Source organism: Dipodomys ordii, unplaced genomic scaffold (assembly GCF_000151885.1).
Source record: "Dipodomys ordii isolate 6190 unplaced genomic scaffold, Dord_2.0 Scaffold8, whole genome shotgun sequence".
Lineage (NCBI taxonomy): Eukaryota > Metazoa > Chordata > Mammalia > Rodentia > Heteromyidae > Dipodomys > Dipodomys ordii.
Genome location: NW_012267224.1, coordinates 19,833,616 through 19,850,900, shown reverse-complemented (window position 1 = coordinate 19,850,900; position 17,285 = coordinate 19,833,616). Strand labels below are relative to the sequence as shown.

The window sequence follows — 17,285 nt, the reverse complement described above, 5'->3', positions numbered from 1 at the left end:
AAGGAAGCAGATGTGTCAGGAAGAATTTTCTACAAGGTACCTTACAAGGAAAGGCTACAGTCTTCCTTTCCTCTCCTCCATTCTACTTCCTGGACAGGTGATATGATAATGCTCGTTTGCAGTCACACTGGACCATGAGGAGAGTTGACAATGTACGGTGCTGTGAGGTGGTATCTGATTGGATTTGTTTATAAACTTCCGTATTTTAGAGGAGGTTCCCACACTACTACCTAAATCACCCTATGACATGACCATTCGCCCACTTAAAAAGCAGACAGGCTTCTTGCAGCTGCTTTTCCATTCCAGGACAGGGAGCCTCCACAGCCTCCATTTTGCCCAAGACTTTTAATTCCCAGGTCCAAGCTCAAACAGTTCTCTGCCATTTCTCCTAGATAAAAGTTGTTTTTTTTTGTTTTGTTGGGTTTTTTTGCCAATCCTGTGGGTTGAACTCTAGGCCTGGGCACTGTCCCTGAGCTACTTTTGCTCAAGGCTAGCACTCTACCACTTGAGCCACAGCACTACTTCTAGATTTTTGCTGGTTAACTGGAGATAAGAGTCTCACTGACTTTGCGGCCCAGGCTGGCTTCAAACCACAATCCTCAGATCTCAACCTCCTGAATAGCTAGGATCACAGGTGTGAGCTACCCTATCGCCAGCAGGGCATCATATTCTCATTTGGCTCTTTGACTCACAGTTGGTGATCTACACTTGAGCCACGCCCCTCCACTTCCGGCATTTGCCTGGCTTATTGGAGATAAGAGTCTCACATTTGGCTGGCTGGCTACTGTAGAACCATGATCCTCAGATCTCAGCCCCTGGAGTAACTAGGATTAAAGGTATGAAACACCTGTGCCCAACTCTTTTTTTTTTTTTCTTTTTGAAAAATAGTCTCACCAGGTAACCTCAAAGCCAAGATCCTCCTGCTTAGCTTCTCAAATGCTGAGATTACAGATGTAGCTATTTGGGGCCTATTCTTTGTCTTTATAATCTGCATCCGAATTTGTAGTTCTATAGTTGTTTAATCTTTCATTTTTGCGAGCTTAGAAGCTATGCTTGTTTTGTTCACACCTAACTGATTCGTAGCACTATGCCTATCACGTTGACAGCTCAGTAAACATTTTTCAAAAAAGGAATTTAAGGAATTCTTAAGAGCCCACTGTCACATATTAATGCTTATTTTTAATCACTATTTGCAAAGTAGGAACTTCAAAAGAATGATAGCCGGGCATCCCAAGGGATTATTTTCATATTTTGAAACATTTGACGAAGGCTTCCTTCAATTTCAATTAGAACAAAATATTGAGTTAAAATAAAATAATTGGCTGAGTGCCAGTGGCTCACATCTGTAATCCTCATTACTCAGGTATGAGGATCCAGCTCAAGGCCAGCCTGGCCCTAAAAAATCTGAGTTTAATTACACAGAAGTGCAGCTCAAATAGTAGAGTGCCAGTCAGCAAAAAAGCTAAGGGACAGCACCCAGGCCTAAATTCAAGCCCCAGTATAGGCATAAACAAACAAACAAACAAATAATTGTTTGAAATCTCATTTTGTTACAAATATTTCTTAGGAAAGATAACAATGTACCCATTACAATAAATAAAACTTCAGTTCTTCACTTGGTATAAACACTTGGTAAAGAAGAAGGTTAAGGATTTTTTCTCAAGTCTTAGATCATAATAATGAAAAAAATAAGCAATCCTTCTGCCCTTGACCTTTATTCAAAGAGGAATTTCAGGCCAAGAGTGTTGGACTGAATCATAGGATAGTAGACTGGACTTAAAAAAAAAAATCAGCCAGTCGAGTGCTAAATGCAGATGGCTCATGCCTGTAATCCTAGGTACTCAGGAATGTGAGAGCTGAGGATCACAGTTCAAAGCCACTCTGGGCAGGAAATCCTGTGAAACTCTTATCTCGATGAACCAGCCAAAAGCCTGTAAAATTCCAGCTACTCAGGAGGCAGAGATCTGGAGGATCATGGTAGGAGGCCAGTCTGGGCAGAAAGTTAGTGAGATCCCAATTTCAACCAATAAGCCAGGCATGGTGGCACAGGCCTGTGTTTCTAGGTACTCGGAAGAACCTAGGTAGGAACATCATAGTCTGAGAAAAGCCTCAAGCAGAAAATACAGCCTCTCCCTGAAAAACAAACAAAAGGGGAGGGGCGACACCTAGAAGTAAGGCTCAAATATTAGAGCAATTGCCAGGTAAGGGCTGCACCCTGACTTCAAATCCAAGTATTTCCCCCACCAAGAAGCAAGTGCAAGTATATTCTTACTTGGCCTCCGAATACCCTATTTAGGGATGGTTAGATGGAGTCCTGCCCTAATGACTAAGGCTGACTTGAAGGTGAAGCTGCAGTAGCTACTCTAGAGTAACCATAGCAACACAGAGCTACCTGTCCTGGCCCAACAGCCTTTTTTAAGGGCTCAGCACAGAGCTCTCACATACAGCTTTGCTGATAGTATAAGTTTTGCAGGACACAAGGTTTTAACCAAGTTCTTTCTTAGTTATATAGCATATGATCAAGACACATTGTTTCTGCTTGATGCCAAATGTAATTCCTTGGAAGCCAACAGCCACTCATGGTGGTCAGATGCAGAAGGACATCTTTTTGCAAATGTAAACATGGAATTTTTCCACAACCAACCTGAAGTCCATGACATCATTCCTCCTTGCAGAGAGATGCATCATCTCAGACGCAGGCAGGAGTCTTGCCAATACTCTGACATTCCTCTTTTAAAAATAAAGGACTATTATTTCCTCCTCATTATTAGTAACCCTCTAGTTTCGGCTATTTTTATATTTCTCAGTCACTTAACAAAATTCTATTAACCTTTCCTTTCCTCATTTTACTGTAGTGAAGTCATCGTTCATGCCACTCTTCCTCCCCCCCATCCCACCCCCCACCCTCACCCCCCACCCCCGCACAAGTCACCCCTGACACTACCCTTCACTTCAAATGCAAACACACATCCTTAAGAACAAATTATACGGTGTATTTTCCAAAATCATAGGACAGACTGGACTTAAAAAAGAGTCAGTTGAGCTGGGTGCTGAAGGCTCATGCCTGTATTCCTAGCTACTCAGGAGGCTGGGATTTCAGGGCTGGGGTTTGAAGCCATCCCAGGCAGGAAGGTCTGTGAAACTCTCACTACCAATTTACCAGCAATAAAGACACAAGTGGAGTTGTAACTCAAGTGTAGAGTGCCAGCCTTGAGCTTTTTCACTAAGGGATAGCACCCAAATCCTGAGTGCAAGCCATAGTACTCACACAAAAGAAAGAAAGAAAGAAAGAAAGAAAGAAAGAAAGAAAGAAAGAAAGAAAGAAAGAAAGAAAGAAAGAAAGAAAGAAAGAAAGAAAGAAAGAAAGAGAAAGAAAGAAAGAAAGAAAGAGAAAGAAAGAAAGAAAGAAAGAAAGACCAATATTAACTGGTTCAGTTCTGCGCCACAATGTAGCCATTTGATCAGACTGAACTGTAAGGATGCTCACCACAAGCCCAACTCCCCAAAGTCCATGAGCTGCAGAGCAGGACCCTGCAGACTTTTAGCATAGAACCTCAGTGTCTGATAGGGTCAGCCTCTTCTGGGAGGAGAAAGTACCTCTTAGCCCAATGCAACATTTTCACTATTCCAAGTGAAGCCTGTCTACATGGGCAAAGATGAGAGTTCTATGGTAAAGGCCTCAGCCAGATGCGCACCAACAGAACTTAAGCCCATCAGCGCTGATAAAGATGTTCCTCCACACCCTGATGCGAACAAGGAAATGACTGGGCTCCATAGGGATGATTTTCATCTCACAGAACAATCTAAGTTTGAATCTCCTGTAACAAACTTATAACTGAACCAATCAGCAACAAGCCAAGCTTTCTCCATCAGTCTTGCCCCTCCCTCCCCTCTGAGTGCTCAGTGGTCAGTGTGACACTTCCGCCCTCCCTGTCTCTCTGTTTCTCTGTCTCTCTCTCTGTCTCTCTGTCTCTGTCTCTCTGTCTCTGTCTCTGTCTCTGTCTGTCTCTCTCTCCGCCCCCCCCCAACATACACAGCAAAAACACTGGGAAACTTTCAAGCTTCCAAACTAAAATCTACTTATTGTAGAGATTGGTTCTATTTTGACTCTCATTGTCCACTCTAACCTTAATCACTTTCCTTATACCCCTAACTGAAGAACAAACCAAACATACCACAGAGGTACTCATTCTTAATTCTCCAAACCTGTGTGCTGATAGCTCACACCTGTAATCCTAGCTACTCAGGAGGCTGAGATCTGAGGATGCTGGTTCAAAGCCAGCCCAGGCAGGAAAAAAATCCATGATATTCTTATCTCCTAGTAATCACAAGAAGCAGGAAGTGGAGCTATGGCTCAAAGTGGTAGAGCATAGCTTTGAGTGCAAAAGCTAAGGGACCAGTGCCCAGGCCCTGAGTTCAAGTCCTGTTACTGGAACAAAAAAAAAATAGAACTTATTAAGGACCAATATGCACAGAATTCAGCCAATGCCAATATACAATAAGCACTCAATAAGCACTAGCTTTAGTCAGCAGCTGTTGCTGCAAAATTGCAGCTTCAGAATTGTCTGAAGGAAAAAAGAAAAGCCACTGAGCAATTTCCAGCACTTCAAGAGTTGCTTGGTCCCACCTAGCACTGACTGCCACCCAGACTCAAAGCCAGATGTCTGCAACATGCTCCATTGTCCTCCATCAGTGGGAAGTAGGGACTGAGAGATTCAGTGGCCAGAACACATGATCACTCACACTTACACACACACACACACACACACACACTTGTTGGTGGCCAATGCTGTCTGCCCATTTGGAGCTTACTTGATGCAGTTGGTTTCCAGGGAGATGCCAGCCCCACCTCCCATTCCTCTTCCCCTCTCCCCAAATTTGTGGGACTTCACTGTTCTCTGACCACGTGACAGCATTGTGTCATAGCAGTCCTGTGTACAAACAAGCAGACCATTTCAAAGTCCTGGTGAGAAAGATGCCGCTTGTTGTGATTTACAAATCTATTCAAACCCCTACTTCTTTCTTCAGCTAGCCAGAAAGGTTTTCTTCCTCTGCCTCATCTCTCCCATGTAGAGCTAGAAGACTAAAGCTAAAGCTTTTTTGTAATATAAGATTAAAATTGAATGTTAAAATTTTTGTAAGAGTCATCAAGTCCCTACAGAGATGGAGAATTAGATGTCATAATAACTCATGGCATTACATTACAAATGTCCAAGGTTACTGGCCACCAAATACTAGATTATCTCAAAGGCTACTCATAAATTTTTCCTGCTGCCAAGTAATATAACATCTTTTAGTCTTGCAGCACTAAGGTACCTTCAGTGCTTTTAATCTTCAGAATCAGGTCTCAGTTGAACAAAGAAATAATTCTATGTAGACACGAGGAAATGAACCAAAAGAATGAATGTATTCCTTCCAGCCTAGTCCCCCTTGTGTGAACTATGAATTAAGTCACAAATAAGACTGCAAATTCATCACCAGGTCCCAGGGGTATGCTATCATTAAAGTTAAAGGCGTCCAGAAACTTCTCAAATTGAGAAGGAAGACAGTTGGGTTGGAATTTCCAGTCCCTCCTCTTAGTTCTGGCAACCTGTTCCAAATCAACTGAAAGTGAGTTGAACGGACATCTGTTCTTCAGAAAATATTTGGCACCAAAGAAATTGCAGATTAGAACCGCCTAATACTGTTGTGGGAAGAGAGACACAAAGGGAGGAGAGAATGGGAAAATTAGAATCATCTACCTATGAGCAAACAACTAAGTTCATCAATGCCATTAGAAAAGAGAAGGGAAGAAGGAAGAAGGAAATTCAATGGAAGAATTGTCCTTCTTTCAAAAGAGTTGACACTGACTCTGGGAACACAAAATTTCTGTATTTGAGATGAATATTTGCACATTTACCATTTGTTTAATGATTCAATATTGGATTGTCTTCAAGAGGAGAAGCCATCAATTAGTCCGTTTAGAGTTGGGTAACAAAACCAACACATTCAACAATGTCCAAAACAATACTGGTGAATCATTTTCTAAGCCTTGATACACTAGTGGACCATCTTATGGTAAGATTATTACAGGTTTTCCTCTGATCCCAAAATCACTTAATACAATGAAAATACCATGTAGTAGAGCTCAAAGCATAACTCAAGTTGTAGAGTACCTGCCTAGCAAGTTCAAGGTCCTGAGTTAAATTCCTAATATTGCCAAATAACAACAAACAACAACAACATGGAGCGTCCATTTTCTTAGCGTCTAGTCAAACTATTCGGCATTACTAGACTGCAGATAAGGCTTAATGTTAGAACTCTGGCTTAGCAAACCCAAGTCCCAGAGTTCAATCCCTGAATAAATGAATCAATGAATCAATGAATGAATGGATTAAATAGTAAGATAACAGGATGATATCAGTAGGTAACTGAATTCTATTTTCTACACTGGAAACTTATACTTCTGAAGTATTTCTCAATAGTAGGCTTAGATGTTATTAACAACAGAAAGAACGGTAGCAGAAACCATGGTAATAATAATGGTAAGAGTAAGAGCAATACTAATGGTAATACTAATAACTCACTTAAACCTCATTTCCTAAGTGCTGTGAATCATTCTAAGCATGTCAGACACATTCACTCATGAAATCCTCACATCACTCTAATAGGCAAGTGAAATGTTATTCGTTTCCTGTTTTAGATGTTCTCCACAAAATCTCTTTGTTATTTCTGTTAACAATGAGAATTACCTTTCAAAGAAAACATTTAGAACCATAAGGACAGAAAAAGCAACTTGCCCAAGGTCACCTAGTCAGAAGGTGCCAGACCTGAAACTCAGACCCATGACACCCAGCAGTAAAGTTGAACCTCTTAGCCACCATGATGCATTACTTCCCCTGGCTTAGAAGACCTTCTAGAAAAGGAATATGCCCTGCCAATTAATACATGAAATAAGCTGTTTATCTTAGCCCCACAATAGACATACAGCCTGCTCCTACAGCTATAAAAAGTGGCTGCAAGTGTTACCCAACTATACCCAGGGTGTGACCAGGGTGAGCTCCCCTTAGATGGTTCACCTTCACCAGCCAAGACCAAGGCTGGGGGTGGGGTGAGAGAGAAGCCTCCTTCCCAGGCCACATTTCCTGCCCAGTAACACAGTCTTCAAATAGCCAAGGCTGCAGCCTGTGAAATCCCTCACTGAAAAGTTAGGTCCCAGAGCTTTTGCCTTGAGTTTTAAGAATGAACTTTTACTCAGCAATCACCTCTGATCAAGAAAGAACAGGACTAAGGAAAAGAAATAAGCAACAAAGTGTGTTTATTAACTTGCTCCACCCAAGGGAACTTCTTTTTTTCTGAAAGGGTGAAATTCTTAGGACTCAAAATGAACAAAAGAAAAAAAAAGGAAAAAAAAAAGTCTGTGGGAAATTTAATCACCAACACAACAAAAGGGAAAAAACAAAGTCCTACCAATGAGGATGTTGCCAGAGACAATGGACCCCGAGGGGAGATGCAATTGTGTCAAAGAGAGCAATCCCCTGGGAACTGGACTCACACTAAAAGCTAGCTTATTGCTATATTAGCTGAGGAATCTTTGTTCACCTGGCAACAGTGAACAAAACCATCTGTTCCTGCCCCTAGGCTCCACCAGAGTTGGGAAGACCCCACATTTACATTTCAAGAGGAATCTCCAGTAAGGAGGGAGGAGGTCTCTATCTCTCTCCAAGTTAATATGTTTTTTATATGGCCTGGAAGGGGGGGGGGAGAGAACACTGTCCTTTCAGTGAAATTGAACCTCACAGTTGAAAGGAGATAGGCCCCTTCAATAATGCACAGGCAGGCTCCTGCTACCTGGCCCTAAAGCCATGCAGGCAACTCAAGGTCTCCCATTCTTCAGTTGGAATAAACGGCTAAGTACCAATGAGCATGCCAAATTGTCTCCTAAGAGTTTCTTAGGAATATCTTTCTTTTCTCAGACTGTTATAAAGAGTGATGTCTCTTTTGTATGATATTTAGATATATGCCCTACTAACTTAAAAAAAAAGGCCACAGATCCCAAGTGAATGTTTCATATCTTACTCTACATGGGGGCTGTGACAATACATATATATCCCAAAATTCATGGAGGCGCACCCTTCCAATGCACACACTTGCCTGTACCTGAATTATACTATGATACAATTTTAAAGGGAGAGTATGTCCATGGCATTTACAATGAAGGACAGTGGGAATAAATCACTCCATAAATAGTAAAGATAGTCTGGTCTTACATCTTCCCTTCACCCCATCCACATCCAAAATCAATCTCGAGAAAGTTCAAGGGGAAAAAAAAAAATACAGTCATGGTTCTCTCCACTCAGCCAGCAACTACAAATGTCTCTGTGCGGCCTGCGTATCCAAGTATGCAGCACGGAGAGAACACCTGTCACATGCCACATATCAAAAATAAAAAGCCGCTGGGGTCTTGGCTGGAGTGGTAGAGCACTTGTCCAACACATGCATAGGCCCTAAGTTCACACCCCAGAACAGCATTAAATGAGTAAGTAAATAAAACAGAAATAAAAGGCCAATGTCTTTTTCTCGTACAGTAGAGGGCTATCAAATTATAAGAGACCCGGCTGAGTTTTTAACAAGAGTGTGGAGTTTGTCCTGTTTCTAGATTCTTGGGGCAGCCTGGAAGTTGCAGACCTGGGGCTGGAGTCTTCCAGCAACACGAGGGGGGGGGGAGTTTTTTTGTTTTTTTTTTTCCCCAGAGGCAACTGGGCAGGTTTAAATCTGCAGCATCTGTAGCTCTGTCACCCAGCAGCATTTGAGATCTGCGATGTGTAGGGGTTGGGGGGAATGCGGTTGACTTAGGGACAACCAATATTAAGATGTTCCTTCTCTGTTGGTCAGGATCAAGAGATATACACACTTCCTCCTCCGAACCATCAGGCAAGGAGGGCCGCGTGTCACCGATGGGAAAGAGGGCCGATCATGTTCATTTTCTTCCTACGTCCATCCAGATAGGTTCCTTACACGGGTCTCCAGGGGTAGCCCTCTCCCCCCGCCCTCCAAGCCCCCCCACCCCACCCCCATTCCCGCAGATCGATCGTCTCGGTAGCGCAGAGCTACCAAGCCCGGTCTACAGATAGGCATCGTGAATCAGGATCACCCAGCAAGCCTGAGCCAGCCAGAGCTATAGTGATTTCTCTGGCCGGCCACCTAGTCATTCAAGAAGTGAAATCTGTCACCTGGGCCGGGTACCAGGTCCTTCCGAGCCCACTCGGCGGTCTGCGGGACACAGAGGCGGCTGCCAGTGGCGGAGCGGCGGGCGGTGCCCGCAGGGGGGTCCAGCCGCCCCCCACGCACCCCCTGCCACCCTTGCCAGCCTCGCACCTGAACCGGTGCCAGGAAAACAACGGAGAGGCTCGGGTGGGTATGCGCCTCCCCGGACACACACACACACACACACACACACACACACACACACACACACCGCCAACTCCGCTCCTGAAGGACCAGGAGCGAGACCAAGAGGCGGACACGAGAGTAGGACACCCCGAAATGCGGTGCCCGCGCGTGAGGACTTCGGGAGCTCAGTGCGCCTTTGCAGCGCTTCTGCTCGCCGCGGGCTTCCCTTGGCAGCGCCTGGGAAAGCCATGTCAGCTGAGATTTGTATTCGAGGCCGGGCGGACAGGAGCGGGCGAAGGTGCCGGGGAGCGCACGGCGACACTGCAGAGTGTCCCCCTCCCCGCCCTCCCGGGAACCCAATGCCCAAGCGCCGGGGGTGGACTGCAGATCAGATCGCCCCGGGCCGCAGAGGGCGACCCAGAGCAGCTAGCCAAGAAAGTGGGGCGTGAGGGGGGGGGGGCGAGGCTGGACCTGCGGTCCGATCGGTGATCCATCGGGGTGCGGGGCGGTTCCCCAGACCCCAGCGACCCCCACCCCCACCCCCGCAAGGCCGCCCTCCCGCCGGCCACCAGCACCTACCTCGATCCACTTCTGCGCCTCGGAGAAGGCGGGCTCGGGGGGCGGCTCGGGCTGCAGGGGCTGCAGAGCTTCCAGATCGAGCGCGGGACAAGCCATTTGCGAAGCCCGGGGTCCGCTGCCGGAGCGCGCTGGGCCGCCGGGAAGAGCACGGCCGCTGCCGCAGGAGCGCGCTCCCGCCCCTTCCCGCCCGCCCTCCGGCCCTCCCCTCCGCTCCCCCTCCAGGCGCAGGTCCCCGCGGAGGCTGCCGCAGCTGTGCCCCTGCGCCGCCGGGGCCGGGCTGAGCCGTGCGTGCCCGGCGGGAGCGAGTGCGGAGACCGAGGGAGCTCCCTCTCCTCTCCACCTTCGCGGCCGCTCCGCCCCGCCGGAGGGGAGGAGGGGGCGGGGAGGGATGGGGAGGGAGCCTCGGCTACCGACTAAAAATAACCTGGAGTGAGCACTGGGTGTCTCCCTCCTCGCTCACACCAGGACCAGGAGAGGGACCTGGCCGCCACCCCGCACGTCCCCGCGCCAGGCCTGCTGCCAAGGGGGCGGGCCCGACCGCTGCACCTGGGAGACGCACGGAGCCCGGCGCACGCGTCCCGGGGAAGGGGATGGGCGGGAGGGGGGGGGGAGAGGGAGGAACACCTGCCGTCCCTACCAGCGCTGGGGTGAGGTTTCGAGAAGGACAGCCCCTCCCTCACCCCGCGCCCCGAAGTGCACAGCCTTTCCTTGATCTTTTCTTTTTATTTATTTATTTATTTATTTTTTATTTGTGAACATACTGTACAGAGGGGTTACAATTACATGGGCAGGATAATGCGTACATTTATTACCAAGCATTGCAGCCTCCTCCTTTGGTTTACCCTTCACATCCCTTCCCAGCCTCCCCCCTCCCCCCCAATCCCAACCCTTCTCCTCCCCCCCTCCCCCCCCGACGTTGTAAAGCTCGTTTTGGACATGACAACTTATACTTCTCGTTGTTGCATCAGGTCCACCTGTATCCTTAAACAACTGTTTTTTTCCCCCTCTCCTCCACAAGTTATACTGACATCAAATATAGTGAAAGCAGGGGTTATACTGTGGGGGAGGGACATACAAAGCAACAAAGAGATAATCTTATAAATGCGTTAGAAACACATGCATGAAAGAAAAAACATTAAAATACATGTCTAAGGGTTCATTTTCCTGACATCACATTATCTGACCTTTTCCGCTTGACTCATTCCTTGATCTTTATGGAAGAAAAAATCAAACTCCAGGCAAGCTATCTGGGCCCTCACTCATTGATTCATTCAAGCAATATTGATTGAGCACCTACTGCTGGCCAGGCTTTGAGCTTAGGCACTGGAGATCTATAGATAGAGCTAAAATAATGCTAATTAATAATAATAATTGGGAGTGTAAAGGGAGGCACAGAAATGGAGGGACAAAGGATGAACAAAGGAAGACGTGGTACTCACTGGACGGCATGTGGAAAAGGAACTACACAAGGACTGGAGAGGGACCAAAGGGAAACACTGGGAGAGCGCGAGGGAAGAGGTGATGGACTCATGTAACTGTAACCGCTCTGTACATCACCTTTAGAATAACAATAATAAATCAACAAGGGCTGGGAATGTGGCTTAGTGGTAGAGTGCTTGCCTAGCATGCAGGAGGCCCTGGGTTCAGTACTATATAAACAAAGAAAAAACGAATAATGCCCTCAAAGTACTGATTTTACAGGCAATGGGGTGAGGGGCAGGACAGACACTCCTCAGGCAAATGTAAAGAAGATCCTTCTACCAGGTGGCACCTATTGAAAGAGAGGATGAGCCATGGGTTGGGAGAACAGAGCACGCTGCTTTCTGATGGCCTGCCAGCCTTTCTCCTGGGAAGCTGCCCAGGGCATCCTTGTCCAGTTAATCGAGGGTGCTCATTCTCCTCCCTCCCCCTACAAGGGTCCAGAGGGCTGGCTGTGTCACTTTGGCAACTGTCATCTCTTGCCCCCACCCCAGTGGCAGAGATAGATGTATGAAGCCCCCCATCCCCACCCCTGTGGTGGCCATCCTGCCCACTTCCTTCTAACCCCCTCAGACACCCCTCCTTGAGCATGCTCCGTCCTTCCTGAGACCCTCCATGATGGTCATGAAGAGTTCTTTTGAAAAGACTATATAATGAGGCAAAGGAAGGTCAACCATGCAACAGTCTGGGAGAGATGTTTCCAGATGGGGGGCCCCAGGCCTCCAGGTAAGAACAAGCCTGGTGGAATGAAGGAACCCATGAAGACCTGGGGGTGATGGCAGCATGGTGAATGACAGAAGGGAACAGAGGCAGTGCATGAGCTGAGGACAGCCACGCTGGGTACTCATTGTAGGGCCCTGGGAGCCCAGCACTGGGTGCTTTAGCTCAGTACTCCCAGCAGACCTCCAGTGAGTGGATCCTTTAGAAAGGCCACTGGGAAGTGGTGTCTTTTCCTGGTTCAGAGCCCAGGCTTTAGTCTTGGTCCAGTTCTGCAGCTATAATTGGGGGTGGGGTAGGGCCATAAGGTAGGGCTAGCATTGCACCATTCCATGCGTTGGAGTCAGACAGGCTTCAGTTTATGTACTTGGAAAACACTCAGGTGGCACGTGTGCAGTACCAGGCACTGTTCTAAGTGCAGTACAAGTGACTGACCAACCCGGTCCTTACTGCAGCTCGGTGAGACCCGAAGGACTGTTAGGATCCATTTGAGGAACCACAGTGGGGGCGTGGGGGCGAGGGAGAGGGAGCTGAGACTCAAGCCCAGACAGCCCAGCACCAGCTCTACTGTGACTGCAACTCCCAGCTACCTTTCCACTCCCATCCACACTGCCACTGGCATTTGCCTCAGTTTCCGCATCTCACAGGAGGTTGAAGTGGCTGCCCAGCAGAACTGAGCAGAGCAGCAGACACGATAATTATGAAAGACTGGCCAGCACATAGCCAGTACTCAGTACTGGCCAGCTGACCACCCCCTACCACCTGCCCTCCAAAGAAGAAGGGAAGGAGAATGTACAAAGCAGAGATAAAGGAGGCCCGTAGAAAGAAAGGACTAATTAAGTGCAGTGTCAAGATCAGCTCTGTCCACAAAGGAGGATTGCAAGGAGGTCATCAAATCACTGATATGCTGACATGAACTGCCAGGCATGGTGGTGTATATCTGTAATCCCAGCCCTTGGGGGTAGACATAGGAGAAGCACAAATTCAAGGCCAGCCTGGGCTGGCTAGACTATACCATAAGAGCCTGTCTCTTTTTTGTTTAAAGTATACAATTCAATGGGTTTTCCTGTACTCACAGAATTGTGCAACATAACTAAAATTAATTTCAGAACATTTTTACCTCTCCAAAAAGAAACATACCAATTAGCAGTCACTCTTCCATGTCCTCCACCCCTGGCAGCCATTCATGTATTTTATTTTTTTCCATAAGTTTGCCTGTTCTAGATGTTTCATATAAATGGAGTCATGGGCTGGGGATATGGCTCAGCAGCATCCCAAGGTCAGACCAAGTACTAAAAAATATGCTCGATAATGAATACATCAATGAAGTCATACAATATGTGGTCTCTTGAATGTGGCTTCCTGGCATGACACATGTGTGTGTGTGTGTGTGTGTGTGTGTGTGTGTGTGTGTGTGTGCTGATCCTGGGGCTTAAACCCATAGACTGGGCACTGTCCCTGTGTGTTTGTATTTAAGGCTAGTGTTCTACCACTTGAGTCACAGATTGACTTCCAGCTTTTGGGGCAGTTAATTGGAGATAAGGGTCTCACAGGCTTTTCTGCCTAGGCTGGCTTCAAACCATGGTCCTCAGCTCTCAGCTTTCTGAGTAGCTAAAATTACAGGTGTGAGCCAGCACCCAGCTTAGCATAACATTTTTAAGGTTCACCTCTGCCATGTTGCAGCAGACCAACACTTGGCTTTTCTTCTTTTTAATCAACAGAGAGTCTCATTCTTACCCAGTCTGGCCCCAAATTCCTGGGCTGAACTGACCCTCCTGCCTCAGTCTACAGGCATGTGTTACAATGCTCTGGGGTTCATTTAGGTTTTTTGTCTTTTTGGGGTACCTGGATCATGTCTGCATATACACTGGACAAATATTGTCACTAAGCGACATCCCCCAGCCTGTATTCCTATTTACTTTTTAAAAATTTTTTTAAATTTTATTTTATTTTATTTGTGACCATACTGTACAGAGGGGTTACAATTACATGGGCAGGATGATGCGTACATTTCTTACCAAGCATTGCAGCCTCCTCCTTTGTTTACCCTTCACATCCCTTCCCAGCCTCCCCCCTTCCCCCCCCCAATCCCAATCCTTCCCCTCCCACCCCCTACCCACCCCCCCGCACCGACTCGTTTTGGACATGACAACTTGTACTTCTCATTGTTGCAACAGGTCCACCTGTATCCTTAAACAACTGGTTTTTCCCCATCTCCTCCACAAGTTATACTGACATCAAATATAGTGAAAGCAGGGGTTATACTGTGGGGGAGGGACATACAAAGCAACAAAGAGATAATCTTATAAATGCGTTAGAAACACATGCATGAAAGAAAAAACATTAAAATACATGTCTAAGGGTTCATTTTCCTGACATCACATTATCTGACCTTTTCCGCTTGACTCATACATATACTATATATTGCAAATAAGGGAAACCATGGGACCTATGTTTCTTTGGGCCTGGCTTACTTCACTTAATATAATTTTTTCCAAGTTTTTCCATTTCCTAACAAATGGGGCAATGTCATTCTTTCTGATGGAGGCATAGAATTCCATTGTGTCTATATACCACATTTTCTTGATCCATTCATCTACTGAGGGGCATCTGGGTTGGTTCCATATCTTAGCTATGGTAAATAATGCTGCAATAAACATAGTTGTGCTGGTAGCTTTAGTGTGGTCTTGTTTGTAAACATATATATCACCCCGCACCAGAATCAACTCCAAATGAATCAAAGACCTCGGAGTCAAAGCAGACACTCTGAAAACATTACAGGATGGAATAGGAGAAACCCTAGGTCTCCTTGGCTCAGGCCGAAATTTTCTGAATAGAGACCCAGAAACACAACAAATCAAAGAAAGGTTGGACAAATGGGATTGCATGAAGTTGCAGAGCTTCTGCATGGCAAAGGACATAGCTAGCAAGATCAATAGAAAGCCCACGGATTGGGAGAAGATCTTTACTAGCCATACAACGGACAAGGGTCTCATATCTAAAATATACCTGCAACTCAAAAAATTAAATCCCCCAACAACAAATCCTCAAAGAAACAACTGCCCAATAAATAAGTGGGCAAAAGACTTAAAGAGAAACTTCTCTGAAGAAGAAAGAAGGATGGCCAATAGACACATGAAGAAATGTTCAACATCCCTAGCCATAAAAGAAATGCAAATCAAAACAACATTGAGATACCACCTCACTCCAGTTAGAATGGCAAAAATCAAGAACTCTAACAACAACAGATGGTGGGAATGTAAACTTGTTCAACCACTTTGGAAAGCAGTATGGAGGTTCCTCAAAAGACTCCACATAGAGCTCCCCTATGACCCAGCAATCCCACTATTGGGCATCTACTTTTTAAATTTTTATTGTTATTATAAAGGTAATGTACAGAGGGACTACATTTCATAAGTCAGGTAGAGTGCATTTCATTTTGGGCAATGCCACCCCTTCCCTCACTCCCGCAGTTTCCCCCCGCCATCCGTTGTATAGTTCATTTTCAACATAGTGTCCAGTGAATACCATTGCTGTATTTCTTCCTATTTAATTTTTTAAAATTTTATTTCATTATTTTTTGAGACAAAGTCTCCTATATAGACCAAGCCAGCCTTGAACCTAGGATCTTCCTGCCTCAACTTCTGGAATGCTGAAATTATAGGTGTGTACCACCATGCCCCACTTGTGTGCTCTTTTATTGCAAAAACAAAAAGCCATCACGTTAACATTATTCATTCTTCAGACACTTTGATTGCTTTTCTTATTTGTTATTGAGTCAAACTGCTATAAATATTCACATACATGTACATTGTACATGAAAATACATTTTCATTTTCTTTGAGTATATATACCAAGGAGTAGAATTACCAGGTCACAGGATGACTCTCTGTTCATCCCTCTGAGAAACTACCAGACTGTTCTTCCTATCAACTGTACCGTTTTACACCTTCATCCAATCTCTTCATCTTCTTCCAACACTTGCTAGTGTTCAGATTTTTATTATTGCCATCCTATCATATATGAAACTGTATTTGGTTATGGGTTTTCATTTGTATGACTAATATTACTGTACATTGCACATTGGTCATTTGTACATTCTCTTGGGAGAAATGTCTATCTTGGCCCATTTTAGATTATTTCTTTTTTATTGTTGAGCCATGATTTCTTTATATATTCTAGAAATAAGACCTTTATAGGTATGTAATTTACATATATTTTCTCTCATTCTTGGTATTGATGTTTATTTGATGGCTTTGAAGCACAAAAGTTCATATTTTGACAGTCTAACTTCTTTGTTCTTTTTTTTCTGTTGCTTATGGTTTGGCAGCATATGTAAAATCCCAATGTCTAATCCTAAGTCATCAAGATTTCCTTCATAGCCAGGTGCCAGTGGCTCACACCTTAATTTTAGCTATTTAGGAGACTGAGATCTGAGGATCATAGTTCAAAACCAGCCCAGGCAGGAAAGAGTCCATGAGACTCTTATCTCCAATTAACCACCAGAAAATCAGAAGTGGAGCTGTGGCTCAAAGTGGTAAACCACTTGCCTTGAGCAAAAGAGCTCAGAGACAGCACCCAAGCCCTGAGTTCAAGCCCCACAACCATGTTGTTGTTGTTTTTTTTTCTAGGAGTTTTATGGTTTTAGCTCCTACATTGAGATCTTTGATTCATTTTTAGTTAGTTCTTGTAGAAGCACAGCTTTTGAGGTTAGATAGGTAAGAGTTGGTTTCTGAGATATAGAAATCAAGGAGGATTTAGAGGTTCAAGGACTCTTTCAGGGGAGACTGCAGAGCCAGCGGGAAATGTTGAACAAGCCATCTGGCAAGGAGAGAAGAAAGGAGGGATGGAAGGTCTGGTAGAAGCATCCGTAAGCTGCCATCAGTCTAAAGAAAAGGCAGCAAGGTCATCAGGAGCCTCAGCCAGTCAACTGTCAGGGAAGACCCAGATCGCCCTGAATAAGCCTGCCTTCAAATCTGGCCACTTTCGGAACATGGCAGTGGAAAACAGGCCCTGGATGAAACAGGAAAATGCTTTTCAGAGCACAGCCGCCCGGCCCTCCCTTAGGAGGTAGTGACTACATTCAAGTTTGAATTCAGTCCCTGTCACTCTTGGTGTTACATAGAATGAAAATACTA

At 45.5% G+C, this 17,285-nt stretch overlaps 1 protein-coding gene across 5 annotated transcripts in view; it reads right to left on the bottom strand.

Moving 5' to 3' along the window:
* Positions 1-10,084, bottom strand: part of Limch1 (LIM and calponin homology domains 1) — a 308,334-nt gene extending 298,250 nt beyond the window's left edge. For all 5 annotated transcript variants that reach the window (XM_013009081.1, XM_013009082.1, XM_013009085.1 and 2 more), the window contains exon 1: positions 9,952-10,084. In XM_013009081.1, the coding sequence (XP_012864535.1) occupies positions 9,952-10,047 (96 nt within the window). In that variant the 5' untranslated portion in view covers positions 10,048-10,084. The remainder of the gene's footprint in view (positions 1-9,951) is intronic.
* Positions 10,085-17,285: the final 7,201 nt, after the last annotated feature.